This window comes from Trichosurus vulpecula, chromosome 1 (assembly GCF_011100635.1).
Source record: "Trichosurus vulpecula isolate mTriVul1 chromosome 1, mTriVul1.pri, whole genome shotgun sequence".
Taxonomy (NCBI): Eukaryota; Metazoa; Chordata; class Mammalia; order Diprotodontia; family Phalangeridae; genus Trichosurus; species Trichosurus vulpecula.
The window spans coordinates 331,473,192-331,492,738 of NC_050573.1; the positions used below are offsets into that span (position 1 = coordinate 331,473,192).

The 19,547-nt window shown below is 36.9% G+C and overlaps 1 protein-coding gene across 1 annotated transcript in view; it reads left to right on the forward strand.

Moving 5' to 3' along the window:
- LOC118834448 (cadherin-18) overlaps positions 1 to 19,547 on the forward strand; it is a 156,429-nt gene that overhangs the window by 120,055 nt on the left and 16,827 nt on the right. Inside the window, exon 7 of the mRNA XM_036741898.1 lies at positions 16,297 to 16,548. Coding sequence (XP_036597793.1) covers positions 16,297 to 16,548 — 252 coding nt within the window. The remainder of the gene's footprint in view (positions 1 to 16,296; positions 16,549 to 19,547) is intronic.

The window sequence follows — 19,547 nt, forward strand, 5'->3', positions numbered from 1 at the left end:
AAACAAAGCATGTACATATACTATGACAATATAAATAGACAGAGGTTTGTCTTCACATGCAAGAAACTCGCCCCAGGCTAAGAGTTAAGGATTTATATTGAGGAAGGAACATGATCAAAATTGGAGTTGAATTGGCAACATTATATATTCTGAGAATTGACTTTATTGGGAACCTATACTCAGTGCCAGATTAGCATTAGAATCTTGGGTGGAACCCATTCACTATCCTGTAGCACCATAAGCCATTTTTTCTTTAGCCATGTATATAATACATTCCTGGTCAGTGTATCACCAAGGCAATATTCACAGCAGTTGCTATTGCTATGAATATGCTGACTTTGGTCTCTTTCACAAAATATAACAGACTTTCCTTATAGAAGACAGAAGAAGAAAAACATTTATTGAGACACCAGAAAACCCAGTCCCCAAACCGCTAAGTCCAATCCATCCAAGTAGCATAAAGGTTTTTGTGCATGCATACATTATCACAGCAGAGAGCGATTCCATTCCATAGCCTCCCCATGCTGGGGCCTTCCCACAAACATCACAAATTCTAGCTGACACCTTGCCTGTGTCTTTCTCTGAGCATTTCCTGCTCCACCCTTCCAGTTCCAGCCATTCAGCAAGCTCCTCCCACCACATATGACTTAAGCTTACTGTTATGTAAGCAGATCACATGGACCTATAATATAAAGAAAGTAGGGGCAGGGGAATGTCTCTGCCTTCAAAAAGCTTACATTCTATTGGGTTGGGGACAACATATAAATAAATAGTTTAAAACAAGCTATATCCAGATTGGATGGAAGGTATTCAACACAGAATCAGTCTTGTTTCCTTTCTCCAGACTTGAAAATGATTCTGGGCTTCCATAGTCAGAGGTTTTTTTTTCCTTTCCGAAGACATTTAACACTTCTGTAAGACATGTGGCCTCTCTGAGGTTACCAGTAATCTCTTGATTGATAAATTCAATGAACTTTTCTCAGTTCTCATCCCTCTTGACTTTTTTGCAACATTTGACAATGTTGACTATGCTTTCTTCCTAGATATTCTCTCTAATTTGGGTTTTTGTGACACTGCTCTCTCCTTATTCTTCTACCTGGTTGCAGAATCCTCAGTCTCTTTTGCTGAATCACCATCCATGGTATGCCTTCTTTGTTTAAGTGTGCCCCAGACTGGGCTTTCTTCTCTTTCAACACTTTCAGTGGTTTGTTCAGCTCTCATGGGTTCTATGTAGATGACTCTTAAGTCTCTATATCCAACCCTCATATCAAATTATTGATTCTATACCCATAACATCTCTCTCAATCATCTTCTTCTTGTCAATTATATGATCACTACCCTATTTCACACCTTTATCACCTTTTGCCTGGCCTCTTATAATATGTCCCTAATTAGTTTCCCTACATCTAGTTTCTCTGCTCTTGAATCCATATTTTACACAGCAAGAAAATCAATATTCCTAATACCAGATGTATCTTTGTCAAACACCACCCCCACCTGTTCAAGAAACTTCATTGGTCTTCCTTTCCTTCACAATATGACTCAAAATTACCTTTTTATACCAGTTTCTTGTTAAATATCCTCCTCATCTTCCTCCTTCCTGTGCATGTGTACATACACACACACACACGCACACATGCATACAAACAGAGTCTACAAAAACAGTGTGGACTGGCCCATTTGCTTTCCTCATACTTTATTCTTGACCTCCTTTCTGAACTTTTGTACATGCTGTGCACATTCCTGAAATGAACTTTTTTTTTCTTACCTCTGCCTCTTCTGAATCATCCAATCATAAAATCAAAGATCTAGAACTGGAAGGGATTTCAGAAGACATCAGGTTCAGCCACATAATTTGAACTGGAGCCGAGAGAGGCTACGTCAGTTATTTCAGGCCACATGGGCAGTAAGAGTCAGAGGCAGAATTGAACTCAGGTTCTCTGAAACTAAATCCATTCCAACTTGTACTTTACCATACTGCCTTACTCACCCTTAGTTCCCTTCATAACTCATCCATACTAGCTCCTACATTAGGCCTTTTCTGCACTCCTTAGTTATCAATGCTTCCCTCCCTAAAATTACTTTGTATTTACTTTGCATATATTTTATATTGACTTATCTCTGTATATGTTATATAATATATACCTTGCTGAGGGCAGAGACTTCTTCAATTTTTTGTCTTTTCATTCCCAGGGGCTAGCAGAATGTGTGGCATATGGTAGGAGCTTAATAGATGCTTGCCGAATGGACTTGAACTGAATGACTTAATAATTTGGGCCAATATATTCACCTTGCTCAATAAATAATCTCTCTCAAAAACCCTATTTTAGGACTTACAGACTATTAAATTCCCTACTAGTTACATTTTTGCCTGTTATATAATTCCTTTATTATCTATAATGCCAATTAAATATACTCACAATCTCACACTGAAAAAAACAATGGTCCTGTTTGATATCTGATGAACACAAATCAGTTTGTTATAGTCCATTCTATCTAGCGGGCCCCACATTATGCTTGACCTTCATGTCACCCTGTCATCTCACTAACTGCTTGCCACTGACACATAGCTCATCCCCTCACCACTTTCTCAATCAAAATTATAGTATCATTGTTTCTGAAGAAGACATGTTAGTTAACTGTCCTAAGGACCTACTTATCATCCCTGTGACTCCTCAGACCAACACTGTTTCAAGGCCACTCCTCTCTTTTATGGAAGTGTACGGATGCTCTCTGAGGGCAAAGATATTTTTATATCTGTATCCCCAGAATGAAGCACAGTGCCTAGCAAATGATAAACAATTAATAAATTATTTTCTTCTTTCATTTATTCATTCATTTATGACCTTTCCCCTTCTTTTCCAAGAGGAAAATTAGCTTCCGGTCATTAGACACATAACTAATGACTGACTCATGGAGGAAGACAGTTCAATCAGTTTACACTTCTCAAAAATATCATGAGAGACTTTGGGAAAATGTTTTGCTATAATCCTGTTTACTCTATCCATACTTTCTATGTTGGTCCACCATGCTTATAATGTTGTGGGGTAGGGAGAGGGTAAGTCATGAACTGGGCTTGAATGAATTGTCCTGGCTCTTTTATTCAAACACTCACAAACCATGCTTTATTTGTAATAGATTTTAGAATTTTGGCAGGAGCTTAAATCAACCTTAAAAGCCTGTAATTAGAAAATCTGAATTCTTTCCTTTTTAAAAATTTGGGACATTTGCTTGTCTACAGTAGTATGGTAGTCCACTTGTTAACCATCATTTTACAAATGGTAGATGTAGAAGGTAAGTAGGATTAATTCAGAATACCCAAGTCCATAATCCCTATGTGACTGGCTCATGCCCTTCATCCTCTCCTCATACAAACTCATTCCAGAGATGTCAGGTCCCCCAGGTCACAAGTTACATACAGCTTTCTGCCTACCCCTGGGGGATATTACTCAGTATACTATTTTCATTTAGTCTTTCTTCAATGTTTACAAGTCCTCTGATGGAAACTATGGGGCAGCTTATTTGGGGGATAATGTCCTTATTGTCACAAAGTGTCTTTGACTAAGGGAACCTAAAGAATATTTTAGAGTTTGTAAAGCTAAAATTCAGGAGAAGTTGTGCTTAATGAGAATTGCTACTACAGGACTTTCTACCAAACAGAAATGGACTGCAGAACTACTGATTTCCACCTGATACGGGGCCTCTTTCAATAAAACATATGGAGCCTTACATGTTAATCACCGGCAGCACATTATAATTCAAACACCAAAACTATTTGTCAACCAATACTTATGTCATCTAGTCTGTCCAACCCTGGTGACTTTAGCTTATTAACAATAGTTTGCTACTCTTTGATACTTTCTTTGCTTTTTTTTTTGGTTTGTTTTCCTTGGTAGAAAAAAAAGAAGCAAAATATAAGTTCTGTTTTCTCTTGTCTTCTTTTATAGTGTGTAATCTAGTGATTTTTCTAATCCTCCTCTTGATCTTACCCTATCCCAAAAGTACTTTGTAACCATTTCATTTTTCTTAGCATTCACTGTATTCCTTTTTTGTATGTATTTTGACATTGCTCTCACAGGACTGCTTTACTCTTTTGTATTCATCATCAGGTACCTCCTTTTTTCAGTTTTTTTACCTGTATTTTTAAAACTTTTGTGGGTTCCTGTACTCCTTGTATATTCCACAGCAATCCTCTGTTCTCTTTTTGATGGAATCATGTGTGTTTCTGTCACAATAATTTTTATTTTTCAGAACATCCCATCTTTCCTTAACTGCCATTCCCTATAGAACCTCAGTCCTGTAGGGACTATTTATTTCTACTCTGAAATCTTGGAAATGCACTGTCTTATAATCCGTGATGCATGTCAGCCGGTGCCTACCTTTCCTTTTCTTGTCTATCATAATGTCCTGGTTGATTGGTTTCTAGTCCTCCATGATATGTCAAAATTCTTCACATTTCATTATCCAAATTCCCCAAATATGTATGTACTCTTTTTTTTCTGCAGTAAGCATCACTGGCCACATTTTAATTATCTTCGTTTAGAGAATCATAGCATTATAAACTCATTGAATCTCGGAGTTGTGAAAGAACTCAGTGATCAGCTCATCCCAAACCATAGCTGAACAGCAATATACTCTACAGCATCCTTGACAATAACCTCTTATCATCAAGAGGAAGATCTCCAGTAATAGGAAAACTCCAATTTTCTAATGCAGCTAATTTTAATTTTGGACAATGCTAATTACAAACAAAGATTTTCCTTATATTAGAACAAAATCTATGTCTCTTAAGTTTCTACCCATTATTCTTACTTCTGTCTTCTGAGGCCAAACAGGACAAGTCTAATGACCCTTCCACATTATAGTTCTTGTAAGATGGTGATTATTCCCTCATTATCTTTTGTCCAGCCTAGATGTCTCATTTCTTCAACTGGTCTCTATATGGCATGGTATCTGGTCCTCCCAAAATCTTGGTCTCTCTTTTCAGGAAGCACTCTAATTTTTCAGGCATCCAAAACTTAATCTAATATTCCAGATGTGATTTCACTGTAACAGAATTCGGCAAGATTATCACTCCCCATATTTTTGACAGTATGTTTCTATTAACATAGCCTTAAGATTGAGCTATTTTTTAAAAGCCACCATGTACTACTGTTGACTAATATTAAGCTTGAATTCACTTAATCTTCTAGCTCGTTTTCATTCATATTGCTGTCTATTCAAGCTTTCCCTATCTTATACTTAAATATTTGCTTATTTTTTTTCTAATCCTGGCTATACTATTGACTAATATTAAGCTTTCAATCACTAAAACGTCTAGACCATTTTCACTTGAACTGTGGTCTAGCCAATGCTCCCCTATCTTATACTTGGCCACTGTAGTAGACTAAGTACATTGTATTAGCTACCCTAGTCTCTGTCCCAACTCTCTATCCAATAGTGAAATGGGCTTCCATGGGAAATAGTGAGTTCACTACCACCAACAGTGTTCATGAAAAGATTGTACGAGTATGCCTCACATACTTTATGTAAAAATTGTTCTTATATTTATTGGCTTTGATGAAATCTTAGGTCTCTTCCACTTTAATGATCTTTTAATTATAGAACTCCTATTTACCTCCTTTTTTGTATGTTTCTTTAAAAATCTAAGATGATGAATTTCTTGAGCATGCCCATTCTCTTTGGTCAATTCCTCTTATATTATACCTTACCAATTTCTCTTCTTCACATCTCATTTTGATTACAAGATATAATATTTCTCCTCATTAATTTTTTCCTTAATCACTACTGTTAGCAAATGAGGAAACTTCCTCTATTAACATAGATCAGTACCTGCTCTGCAAACTGTAGATTTTATGCAGTTGCCCGGGACTTTGTATGAAAGGTAGGATGTGAAGCTGGAACTTTGGGACCTCAAAACCAACTTTTAGTGAATTTCTCAAATCACTACATAATACTTCTTTTTGGGGTCTCATTACCATTATTAAAACTCTTTTTAAAAGGTCTTTGGTAAAATGTAGTGCTTTCATCATTTCCTTCATCATATTAATATCAAATTGTATAAGTTAACATATTTTTGTTATTATTTTCTACCTCAATTCAATTTCCATTTTGTACAATCAATATCCAAAGTTTTCCAAATTCGTGTATTTGTTGAATCCTTTCATTATTATCATATTTAAAAAAAACTATATTTAATAGAACCCAGTTGCCTTGGTTTTATTTTTCTAGAAATATAAATGAAAAAAAAGTTATCTGAGCTAGCTCCCATTTATTAATTGTACATACATTCTTTACTATTCTTTTTGTATGATGATCTGTCACTTCCCTTGGTAAGACCCCTTTATTTTGTTATTGTTACGCCCATACGATTTCTCTTCAGGGAATCTCTGATTTATAATAAGGTTAGCATTTTATCCGTTCCAGAGGTTTCTCTTGTATATAAATTCTGACACTCGTCAAGGAAAAAAAATGTTGTATGAAACCATTTTCTTTTTTTTTTTCAAAACAAGTACATCGAGTCCACCCTTAACAGTCATAGCAACATCTAGCAAAGTGAAGTTTTTGTCTATGTTAACATGGTCCTGTCCTGAGGTGGGGTTTATGGGTACAGATGTAATCTGGTTTTTGCAGCAGAGCCAGCCTTGAGAATTATGTTGTGAAGGGGCAGTCGTTTTTGAGTTATACCAGCAGAGGACCAGGACTTTTCCATACAGAGCTATGTATCAAACCTGCCACATAGCAAAACAGTTTGTTTTTGTTTTTATGAATAAAATATTTTCTCTGGTTAATAAAACAAAAACAAAATAGCAATTTAGTAATTTTGTATTATTTTGTCATTCATTATTATATTTTTTCTTCCATCCCTTTTTATTTTTCTTGTCTTCAAAATAGCAACAAATAATTTTAATATTCATAGAATTTATTAAAAGCCTCCAGATCATAATAAGCTGTATATTCTTGTCACTCTTAGCATACCATGCCTCTCTTTTATTGTTGTCCTCAGATACTTGCTCTTGCTTTCATTTCTAATATATGTGCTTTTAGAAATTGGAGATCACATAGGAAAGCCTTATCTCTTTGGATACCTTCCCCTTTTCTTCCTCAGCAAAATAATTTTCTAACTTGATTTTCAGAATTTAGTTCTTAAGAACCTCTAATCCCTTTTGAGCCAATTTTTCTTTTAGAATATCAGGTCATGAGACTCTACTTATGTCTCTGAGTCATTGAAATCTACTTTTCTCAATTCCAAAATATAGTAGTTTATTCCAGAAGTCCCAACAATAATAATAGCTAACATTGTCATTTTAAATACTTTGAGGTTTGCAAAACACTACATATGTGTGATTGCATTTACACACACATACATGTATATATATATATATATACGTATATATGTGTATATATATGTATATATGTACATATATATATATATATATGATATCCTCATTCAGTTGTCACCACTACTCCATAAATTAGGTTCTATTATTATCCCTATTTTATAGGAGAAAAAACTGAGGCTGAGAGAGGTTAAAGTTGAACAATTTGCTCAGAGTCACATAGCTAGTAAGTATCTGAGTGAGGATTTGAACTCGGGTCTTTCAGACTCTAAGTCCAGTGTTATTTCTAGTAGCCCAAGTTACTTCACAAACTTCAAACTCCACAAACCCCATAGTCTCCTAAGGCTACAGATGGTCTTCCCAGGTATTTTCTCATGTAAAATGATTCCTGGACACTTCATCTATTGTTATTCTTTGTGTCATATCTGTTATCCTCCATACTATTTGGCTTAATATTTTTTACTCTAATATTTTCTCCCTCTTTTTCTATTTTTGACTTAAAGTTGTCTTGATTAGATTAATACACCAAATATATTCTTCTCTCTCCTTGTGAAATGGATACTACTATTTGACAGAAATTTTTTGGTGTGATAGTTTAATACATGGCCTCCAAAACCAAATCTTAGTCTCTGGCACTACTTGTATAGCTAGCTATTCATTGCCTATATCCTATAATCATAGATTTAGAGTTTGAATGGTACTCAGAACTCAGTTTTCTCATCTGTAAAATTATTTGGCATAGTTTACAGATGAGAAAACTGAGTTCCAGAGAGTTTAAGGGGTTTTCCTGGTTAGGTGGTATTTGAATTCAAGTTCTCTGTTTCAAGAGGAAATTTATCACATGACTCCCTTTTGCTTCTAAATTCCCAAACTTTGTCTGGAAGAAGAGTTGAACATTTTCTGTTTACCAGAACCCCATAATTTCCAATCCAGACCTTCAAAGGGACAAGAGTTACACTTTAGATCCCCTCTCCACCCTTTGTTTTGATGACATTTGTTGTCAGGTAAATCAACAGAAATGGGTAAGAGTCACTGGTTTTAAATTCTTAACAGCCTCACAGATGTTTCTCAGATATATACTCCAAGAAGCTAGCTAGCACACTTCCTAATTATCCATGTAAGATATCTACCTCTCTGCCTCTCTCTGTCTCTGTCTTGCTTCTCTAACCCTAAGCAGGGAGCCTCCTCCTATTTGGACAAAGCTCTTTCTCTGCAGAAGGGGTTTCCTCATTTCTTTTAATATATGAGAATCTGTTATATTTTGTTGGTATGGGAAGCTTTTTATTCTTCTGAAGTTACAGGTTTATCCTTTGTAGGAAGAGACTAACATTTGTAGAGCCCTCCTTCCAGAGCAACTTCCACTCATAATGCTGGGTCAGATGTCCAGAGAGAAGCTAATTACTATTAATCTCAGGGTCCTAGGGATGATCCTGATGGACTGGGTTTCTAGTACTATCATTCCTAAGTGCTCACTGTTGTTCTTCCTATTAATTGTCAGGCAGTAGCATCACTTGGCTTTTAACAAAGGTATTTACTAAAGTTGTAGAGTAAAAACTGTTGGTGTTAAAACATTTCTCCCAAAGGATACACTCTTCTCTTAAACATGAGGTCCCTGGGGAGACTGGACTGAAACTGAAGGTACATTGGTAGTGTGGTCCATGTGATTATGGTTAAATTCACAAGTCCTGGTTGCTGAAAGGCATTTGTTGAGTCCATCACCAGCAGTCTTTCCCAATCAACATTCCTTGCTGGCTATTTCTTACTATATCCATCTGTGTCTGTCCACATCAGTGTCTACCGTTACTGTCATCTGGATGCATGGTCTGCTACTGGTCTGGTCTTTCTCATCATACTGTCAATAGGAGATAGAGTGAAAGCTTGCAGTGGACTGGCTCACTCTCATCCTCACATCCTACTCCTTCCCCTCTGTCCTCTTGTACAAGCAGGAGGGTCTGTTTCCTCAAGGCACTTCTGAGCCTAGAGTTCTCAACCATTTCATTACACTGAGTAATTGTTAAAATCTTCCAGGTGAGTTAAAATTCCCAGAGGTGTGGTTAGATTGGTTAGCCAATTAGCTGGTTCCTTCTCAACCCAATTAAAGAGTAGTTCATTCCTGATAAAAAGACACAAAATATAAACAATATTTTTTTGCACATCTTTAAAATGTAATCATTTCTAGTGATTGATTCCTTCCATGTTTCCTTATAATGTTTTTCTTCTTTCCATTAGTTCTTCCTCTTATGTAAATAGTAAGAAAAGCCTTAATAAGACACTTACAAGTAAATGTTAGTAAGATCAGGGCCATTTCACATCACAGACAAATTTCCACTGGTACCTGAGAAGGAAGGATAGTGGTCCAAGTAGCTATCAGCACCCACAAACACATGAGATAAAATAGGCCTCTGACCCCAGGGTCCCTGGTTACCTGAGCACTATAGACGAGGCAAATTGTCTGTCTTGTGAAGCCTAAGAAAATAAATTATAAGAAGTTACAACCATTCATAGGAAGAAAGGAAAAAGATGACCCCACCACTTCAACCCACAGCTATTTCATGATCACTTGTGCATCTGAGATCTTGTCCAAATTTCCTGAACTGTTACCCTCTATGTGGCATAATCTGCTTGTCCTGGCTTCTCCAGAACCAAATGGGTCAGTCTAATGCCTTATAAGCTTCAGCTTCATTGTTAATTCTGCCTTAAATAGCCCAGCTACTGATGAGCAATATGGTGAATAATTAGGAATGGCTGCCTGCCATGGGGCTGGCCAGCTGCTGTTGCGTCTAGTAACTTGCTGCTCAAAGTTTCTCTCTATGTAAGACATGTAACAGTTTCTCTTCTCTGCTACAACACCAGGGATGTTGCCATTTTACTTGACATGAGTCAGTGGATAGAGCACTGTTTCTGGTATCAAAGGAAATAGATATAAATCCTACCTCTAACCATCATTCTCGGTGTGACATTGGGCAATTCACTTAATCTCCCTCAGCTTCACTTTTTTTTCCTGTAAGATAAGGGGTCTAGGCTACAAGACGATCTTCAAAAGTAGATGATTTTTACCAATTATTTTTATATACAGTAGATTATTTGTTTTTAGTAATTTTAGAGTACATGGTCTTTAAAAGTTCCTTCGGGCACTAAATTTGCAATCCTCTTGTCAAAGAGTAGAATGGATGCCTCTAAAATATAAACATCTGCATGCCATCTGTTTTCTTAACTCTTATCTCTTCTGCCTTCCTTCATGGATGTCCTCCTCCTAGGATACACTTTCCATGCCCTCTTTTCTTCCTCCTACCTTGGTAAATCTTCCCTCTTTCCATTATATTACACTGAGGTAACCTCCTACTTCTCCCCTGCACCTGTACCCCACCTCCACTGCCCTGCCACAACTTCTGTATCACTAACTTCATAAATCAGTGCTTGGAAAGGCATTCCATTCTGCCCTACAGTTCAACTCTTTCACAAGCAGAGAAGTCAGATTGAATGCATGGTTGGTGAGTACTTCTAGGAGAAAAACAAAATAAAACATTGCACAAGCCAAACAAGGAGGTCATTTTAACCATTGCCCCTGTTACCACCCCTTCTGCATCTCAAATAGAACTACTCTGCAATTCCCCTGAAAATTCCAGTAATTACTTCTGGAAACAGGCAGATTAACCTACACCTGTTTTCCATGCCTCTACACTGCAGAAATGGTTCCCTTAAGTTCTGTTGTTCATTCTCTTCTGGCTCTCTGCTACTTCTGTTCTTCCACTCAAATATTGGAAATTAGCCATGAATTTGTCAGCTAGGCAGCATCCCACCCTTCTTAAGCAATCATTAGACTTAATCCACAGACACACAGAGACCCTTGACCAGAATATTCAAAAATTTCTCACTCGTTGCTTCAGACCACTAGTCCTGTGCTCACTGGCCAAGCTATTAAGGCTCTTCTTTCATGGGGGCTTTCAGCAAGGCTCCTTTTAAATTGCCTTGCCTCCACCCTTTTGATTCCTTGTTCCTCTATGCTAGTCTCTTCAGGTAATAGCAGTTAGCCCCAATATGACACAATGTTTGGTTAATTCATATATAATATTTTCTAAATTTAACACTATAAATGTATCAAAGTACAAGAGATTTTTATTCTCTTCTCCAATAAATCTTGTGAGCCTTCTTGTTCTTTTCCAATTATGTTGGAAGGCAAGATAAGAGCTCTGAGCTGTGGAATTTGATGAGATTCTGAGGTTGGCATCCTGAGATTAGAATGTACAGGCTTAGGTCCACTATGGCCTAAAGAAATGGTCTTTCTGAATATAATGTCATGAATGTAACTTGGATCCTTCTGACCTCAGTAGTTACTGTGCCTGTCTAAGAGAGTGACAAGATAATAAGACAGAACAAATACTCTGAAGAAAAGCTGTGAAATAAGGTATTGGGTGATGATTAAAAGCGTTGAATTTTAGGGTCTTAAGAGTATTGTAAAACTATCAATATAGCCTTGTTTATCCAAAAAACAAAAGAAGTTTACATAATAATTTTGTTGTATATTTGAAAGGAATAGCAAGTTGTGCATAGTAGATTTGGAGTTTCATGTGCAATCATCTTTATAATTGTACTATGTTATGGAAATGCTTCTTTTGTTCCATAAATTAAAAATGAAAGTTAATAATAATAATGAAAGAACATTGTGAAACTGCCAACATAGTCTCCAAATCCTGGGGTCACAGAATATATCATCTCTCAAATAGGCAGCATGGTATAGTGGGGAAAAGATTTGATTTGTTTGAGAGTACCTGGGTTCAAACTTTAGTTCTGTAACTTATTAACCTGTGAGACCTTGGGCAAATCACTTTATATTTCTGTGAGATTTTTCACCTTGAGAGAGGGGTTTGGACTAGATAGCCTTTGAGGTCCCTTCCAGATGTAAATTTATGTTTGATAGCTGGCTAGGTGGTATAGTAGGGCACTGGGCCTGGAATCAGAAAGATCTGAATTCAAATGTGGCCTCAAACACTTATTAGCCATGTGACCCTGGGCAAGTCACTTAATTTCAGTTTGCTGTCATATCCTTATCTGTAAAATGGTGATAATGATAGCGTCTATCTCCCAGGGTTGCCATGAGGATCAAATGAGAGAATATTTATAAAGTGTTTAGCATAGTGCCTGGAGCAGGCCTTATAGAGTGCTAAGTAAATGCTCATTATTATTATCACTGCTATTATTGTTAATATTATTATGCTAGCCTTAGAAAAAGAGCTAGATTCAAGTCCTATTTCTGGCATGGATTAAGTGTGTAAACCTGGGCAAATCATTTAACTTCTCAAAGCTCCAGGGAAAACTTTAAGAGTGTGAAATGGAAAGAAAAAGTGAATTAGAATTAAAGAAAATTCTTCACATTGAGTTCCTGTGACAAAGAAATCACAGCTTTAACATACGTATTGTTGTTATTGAGATTGTCGAAGTTATTGTTGTTGCTGTTCAGCGGGACCCAACTCTTTGTGACCCATCTGGGGTTTTCTTAGCAAAGATCCTGGAGGGATTTGCCATTTTCTTCTCTAGCTCATTTTAGAGATGAGCAAAGTGAGGCAAATAAGCCTAAGTGACTTGTCCAGGTTAGTATCTGAGGTCATATTTGAACTCAGCTCTTCCTGACTTCAGGCCTGGAACTCTATCTACTATACCACCTCACTGCCCTAAAACATGCATATATATACTGTCAACCCTGGTCATAAATGACCAAAGAGTCACAGAGGTTATGCAACCACTATTAACTTTAGAAATACCAAAGAGCTCACACAGGTTTATCACAACCACAGTTTACTCTGAAATAACAAAATAAAACCAAAGAGGTAATAGTGGTCATAAGCATAAAGCTTTCTTTATTCCACTGAAGGAAGGAAACTAGACACATGTGCCAGGGCCCATTCTAGTCGGGAACCCACTTCAGTACCAATGGCTATGCAGTGAGCTGTACCCCTGACAATGAGGGGCAAAAGCAACAATAAGACAAGTTTGATTCATAGCAAGGCTGCACGACCAGAACATGGGTACTGCAGTTGCTTGTCTGAACTCAGAGAACACCTGGTGCTGGTGTGAAACAATTGGGGGATTTTGTTGTGGCTGAGTTCACCCAGAGGGTGAGTTCAAAGGACTGTTGTTATGTCAAGCTCAAGTCACGGCTTTGCTTGATAGGCCTTAGCTCTGGAAAAAAAAAAAAAAGGGTATCTCCCAAAAGTATCCTGACAAAACCGTGCATACATACAGCATATCTGTATAGAGGGATAATGTGTGTGTTTGTGAGTATGTCTATATGTGTAACCTATATAGGTGGATAGAAATTTTTTTTTACATTCAGGTTGTGGGTTTTTTATTAAAGTATATTACTTTGAATTGGCAGGAATTTTTTCTTCTGTCATATTGTTTCTACTAATAAGGAATGGTGAAAAATGTTGGTGTAAGCTTTAGCAGGACAAATGTCCCTTCCTTTGTGAAGGAACCCCTGGATACCTCTGGGCAGCATATATATCTATAGGTTCTCCCAGAAGAGTTGTCCATTACTTTTGCTTTTTAGCACCAGGTCAGATGAATCCCTGACCTGTAATGAACAGATGCTCCAAAGGGAAAGAGATCAAGAAATGTTGATGGCAAAACCACAGCATGTGAGTTGAAAGATAAGTAAAGAGTTTGTTTGGTCCTTCAAGAACCACTTTCTCTTTAGTTCCATATTGTGCCTGACCGTTTATTTTGGAGCTCATGTAGCTAGTGTAGCTAATGAATTTTCACACTGCTGATGAAGAAAAAAAATCACATTTATCTGTATTATATTTATGTATAAAGGTTTATAAAGTGATCTCACGATAACCCTGTGAGACAGTAATTATAGGTATTATCATCTCCAAATTCATACAAACAAACTGAGCCTTAGAGAGGTTAAGAGACCTAGTCATTGACACTTAGCTAATGAATTGCTATTTATTTTATGGAATTATTAAATAGGGGCAGGCATGCCTGGGTCTTTGGGTGCTGTCCAGGAGACACTATAATGGCTCCAGGGAATAATGCTTCAATCACACTTTAACAAGAAACAGAGGATGTAGGGGCAAATAGCATAGAGAGCATAGAGACAAATAGCAAAAGAGACAATGTGGGAACAGAGATGGGGTGGTAGAGGAAGGCAGGAAACTTGGGGAAGTGTATGGGAAAGGAGGGAGTCACTTAGATAACAATGGATAACAGTTGGGAGCACTCAAGCAGCATAGACCCTTAGTAGATGGAAGAGTGTAGTGGGAGCAGAAGTTTAATGTCTCATTTTTGAGGAATATGCAGGATTAATTCTTATTCGTGCCACCTTGGCGTTAATTCATTAACATATCCACATTATCTCAAACTTATCAGCAACATCTAGTGTTCTACTGGTCTTCCTGTGGATGTCTGAAGCTCATTTGAGGTTTACAGATCATGAGACCAAAAAGCCCTGACAACAAAGGCTAAATGGCTTTTTTTCTGATTTAACAAATAGTTTCAATATGTTATTTTTAGTTAATATGTGATATAATTCACAAATCATGTTCCTTTGCTCTATGGGACAGTCTATAAGTGACTTCTGGGCTGTCCTTTACAATCTTACTGCTCTTGTTACTTTATGTTGCCTATTTATAACCTTACTATACTACTTAGAAAGAGGGTCAAGGGCACCAAAACAAGATAAAATTTTAACACAGCTAGTAAATAAATCAAGTAGCCCTTGAAAAGAAGCAAAAATGTATTGATGGCACTTGTAGAATATATAAGTGGAAGGTCACCAAATCTGTACTTACCAGGGACTATAGTACAGTTTTCCTTGGCCAACATCTGCTTGTAGACTTCCCTCTTTGTTTTTTTGTTGCGGTTGTTTTTGTTTTTAAACTCTGGCTCAAAATTTCTACTCACCATAGTAGGACAGACTATTTGTAAGAAAAAGTTGTGCTAAAATGTCATGATATTGATTTGGCTTCTCCATTAGGCTATTTTAACCAAGCACCAGACATGTCAGTATATTTCTTGGGAGCAAGACAGTTCAATGGATAGAGAGTCATACCTATAGTCAGAATAGCAATACGTAACATTTATGTAGTGCTTACTATGTGCCAGGCCCTACGCTAAATTATTATTATCTCATTTGATTCTCACAGCAACCCTGGGAGATGGGTTCTATTATTTTTACACATGAGGAAACTGAGGTGAACAGGAGTAAAATGTCTTGCCCAAAGTCAGCTAATAAGTGTCTCAGGCCAGATTTGAACTCAAGTCTTCCTTACTCCAGACCTGGCATTAAATCCTACCTCCTGAATATTCCTTTACAAATTACTTAACCTATCTCAGTTTCAGCTTTCTCATCTGTAAAATAGAGACAATACTTGTATTTACCTCGTAGGATTATTGTGAGTCATAATCTATGTAAAGGGCTTTGCCAACTTAGAAGTCCCATATTATTTTCAATTGTCATTCTTTTCTTTGCTGCAATTTTCCAGACTGGGGAGTTGAGTGACATAGTCAACAATAATGATGACTTTATCTCTCTGGCATTATGCTTAGGATGGTTTTGCCATCTGACAACATACAATAATTAATTCTTTTCTGGAACGTACTTGAAGTTTCATTGGTATAGGAAACTCCTGGTGGGGAAATTCCTTCTATTTCTCTATATCAGCATCCATTCTGTACCTTATAGTGTTACAGAGGTCCCCAAGCACTAAGAGGTTGAGCCTTTCCCAAGGACGCACAGTCAGTATATGGTCAGAAGTAGGATAGGTCAGTTCTATCTATTATGTAAAACTGACTTTCACCCTCAGAATTCCCTCTTCTCTATCTCCTTGTCCAATTTCATCAAAGCTTAAAAAGATTTTTACTGATGCATATATATTTCTTTTCAGTAAGAGGAATGCATACCAACTACCATGGTTTTACTAAATATGTTTTATTTTGCTTATGTCTGTCATAGATAACACAGCCAGCATTGTGACAAGGCGGAGGAGATTTAGTCGAACTATTCAGGATGTGTATTATCTCCCCATTATGATCTCTGATGGTGGAATCCCCTCTCTCAGCAGCAGCAGCACCCTCACCATCAGGGTATGTGCATGTGAGAGAGATGGGCGTGTGCGGACCTGCCATGCTGAAGCTTTCCTGTCCTCTGCTGGCTTAAGTACAGGAGCCTTAATTGCAATTCTTCTCTGTGTCCTCATTCTCTTGGGTAAGCCATTGAAACTTAATACCATTGTGTTTCCTTTTCTTGCTCTACCTAAAATGTCCCCAAAATGACTAGTGTGTGGCAAAACTGAGGTTTCCCCAGAAGTGACAGAAGTCCAAAGCCCTTGGTAGCAGGCCACTGAAACAGGTAACAAAGATGGCTGCAAGATCAAAACCACAAAAGGCCACTGTGTTCTGGAATTCCTGGTCTTCATATGCCATTGGGTAACTAGTACTACAAAATCATCAGAAGCAACTTGGAAATTGTTTTGATTTAATTACATGCAAGAGTTTGAAAGGGGATAAAGCCAGTGGAAAGCTTTTGGGGGACAAAAGAAATGGCAAAATACAGATAGAGCTATGTTACTTTCATTTTTCACATAGATATTATCTAATAATCTCTCTCAGAGGAACTGATCCATTTCAAGAGAATCTGAGACTTAAGAAAAAGGGGAAGGGAAGTGACTTTGGAGAGAAATTCTTTGATCAGCAGTTCAGTGGCCCAACCCCTTTGGAAAGTAGTCTAATATTTTAAGTTAGCAAAATTTTAAAATGCTGTATATAAAACAATCTTTGGGTTGGCAGATGAATTGTACTTTATATTTAAATAGAGCTTGATGTCATTGAGATTTAAGTCTTTGTCCCTCCCCTTTATAAAATGGATCAATGGAGTTTGGAGAGCTTCCAAGGTATATATGGAAAAATAGTCAAAACAATATTTTATTTGAAATGATCATTGACTAAAATTGAGATAACAATTCTGCTCTCTTTTATTGGTGATATGAGAAGAAATTTCTAATTGGCATCAGTGATTTGAGTGTGCTATTAGCATAAATTTTCAAAAAAAATGTTATTTTCCTTAATTTTTTACCTCTCTACACTTCAAGCTCTCTACCTTGCATTACTGTAAGTTGTACCAGTTGTTTTCATCCCAAAACAAATAATTCCATTTTTCAACCTTCTCCTGATGAGAATTTTTATAGCTGGGAGATGGCCAGCCTCAGGACACACTAGCATTGACATATTTGAGGGGGAAAGGTTGCTGCTATGTGGATGCTAATAAATGCTTAACAATAGTTAAGCTGGTTGTTAAGTAAGTTAAATAGTTCTCTAGGGGAAACATGTATATGACACGCTTTTAAGTATAATTTACTTTATTAACATTTTCATCATCAGTTTTTAAGTCTACACAATTAAAAAAAATAAAGCAAGCCCAGACTAATAGCATTTGCTGATTTGTGGGATGTAAATTTTCAAACTGAAAATTTAACAATTGACTTTTGGGAGCCCATTGGGGCTGGTTCTAGCACACTCCTGGTACTGACATTTTTTTTTCTATAAAGTATATAATGTCTCAGATACCTAGTAATTGTAATCCTGGGTAAGTCATTTAACCTCAGTCTGCCTCAACTTCCTTATCTGTAAAATGGGGACAATAATAGTACCTATCTTCTAGGGTTTTTGTGAGGATAAAATAAGAGATTTGCAAAGTGCTTTGCAAACCTTAAAACATCATATGATTGCTAGTTACAATAATAATGATTACACTTGTGATAATTATTATATGTTTTGTAAGTATTTATTCTTTCTGTTTTCATGGGGCTATTTATGTGTACCCAAGAGGAGCTTTGAGTTCTCTACCATGCATATCTGGTAGGTTCACACAATGAAGGGGAGAATCTGGAAGAGGCATGTCTCTACCTCATGTCATGGAAGTATAAGGTTCCTAATCTAAATAGTAACTTATACTAAGCATCCATGTTGTCTATTTCATTGATATTTAACAGGATTGGGAGGCAGAATGATGCAGAATAAAGAACCCTGGAGTTGAAGTCAGAGACTAAGAGTTCAAATCCTGCCTGTTACTATCTATGTGAACTTGGACAGACAAGTCATTTAAGTCTTATTGTTCCTTATTTATAGAATGAGAGATTTCCTAGGTACTGTCCAGTTCTAATATTATGATTGTATCCTTCTATGTCCTCTGAAAGCCCCTACGTTGAATTTCTTTTAACACTTTCATAAGGATTAAAAGAAAGTCCCTGCTGGGGCTTACTGAAGGAGGCAACCAGAGTCAATCCCATAAGGAAAAAAGAAATGAAACAAGTATTTATTAAGGACTTAGATGTCAGGTAGTGTGCTAAGCACTGGGGATTTTTTGGTCACCTTCCTTTTGACCCACTCTTCTATTACTCTACTCCCATCTTCCTTAGAGATTTGCCCTCGGGATTTCACAGACTGGCAAATAATATTTGAATTTGAAAAGAGAGTCATTTATCCTTAGATTCTTTGTTTTGTTTCTGTTTTGCTTTTGTTTTCCTATGTCATAATCAGGAAAATAATAAAACCTAAATTTCAATTATTTTCATATATATTTGGAGATCAGAGACCTATTTTGACTCATGTGAAAATGCTAAATTTGCTCTTTTGGAAAAAGAAAATATAAATAAAATATTTCCAAATTTTATAGTCTTATCTCCTAAAAATCATGATGCAGAAAACATTTTCCATTTTATTTCTTTTTATTTTCTTTTTTTTTTGGTAAAATAAACATTTTGTTGGTTTGAGAGTTTAAAAATCAGTTTTTCAGTGGATAAAAAGTAGACTTCAGTTCCAAGGTATTTACAATTTGTGCATGATGTGGTATAAGCTCCTGAAAACCCCTTGAACTCTCCTTGAATCTTCTCACTAGATCTTGAATTCAACTGAGGCTTTAATCCCGTCAACTGGCCTTTTATTATCTTATCCCTCAGTCCAATTTCTGTTACCCTTAACCTAGCCCAGGCCTTCCTTGTCTGTTCCTGATCCCAGTAGCCTCCAGCTTCTTCCTTTCCTTGATCCTATCTAAACCTTTTTCTCTAGGTTCCTGGCCTCCTACATCTAGTCACCCCAGCTTGCTGGTCACTCCCATCGAAATCCTCCCTAAACCCCTCCTCCAATCACCCCAGACTACTTGGCCAACCCTATATTCCTCCCACAGTCTTTCTAAATATAAGATCCATT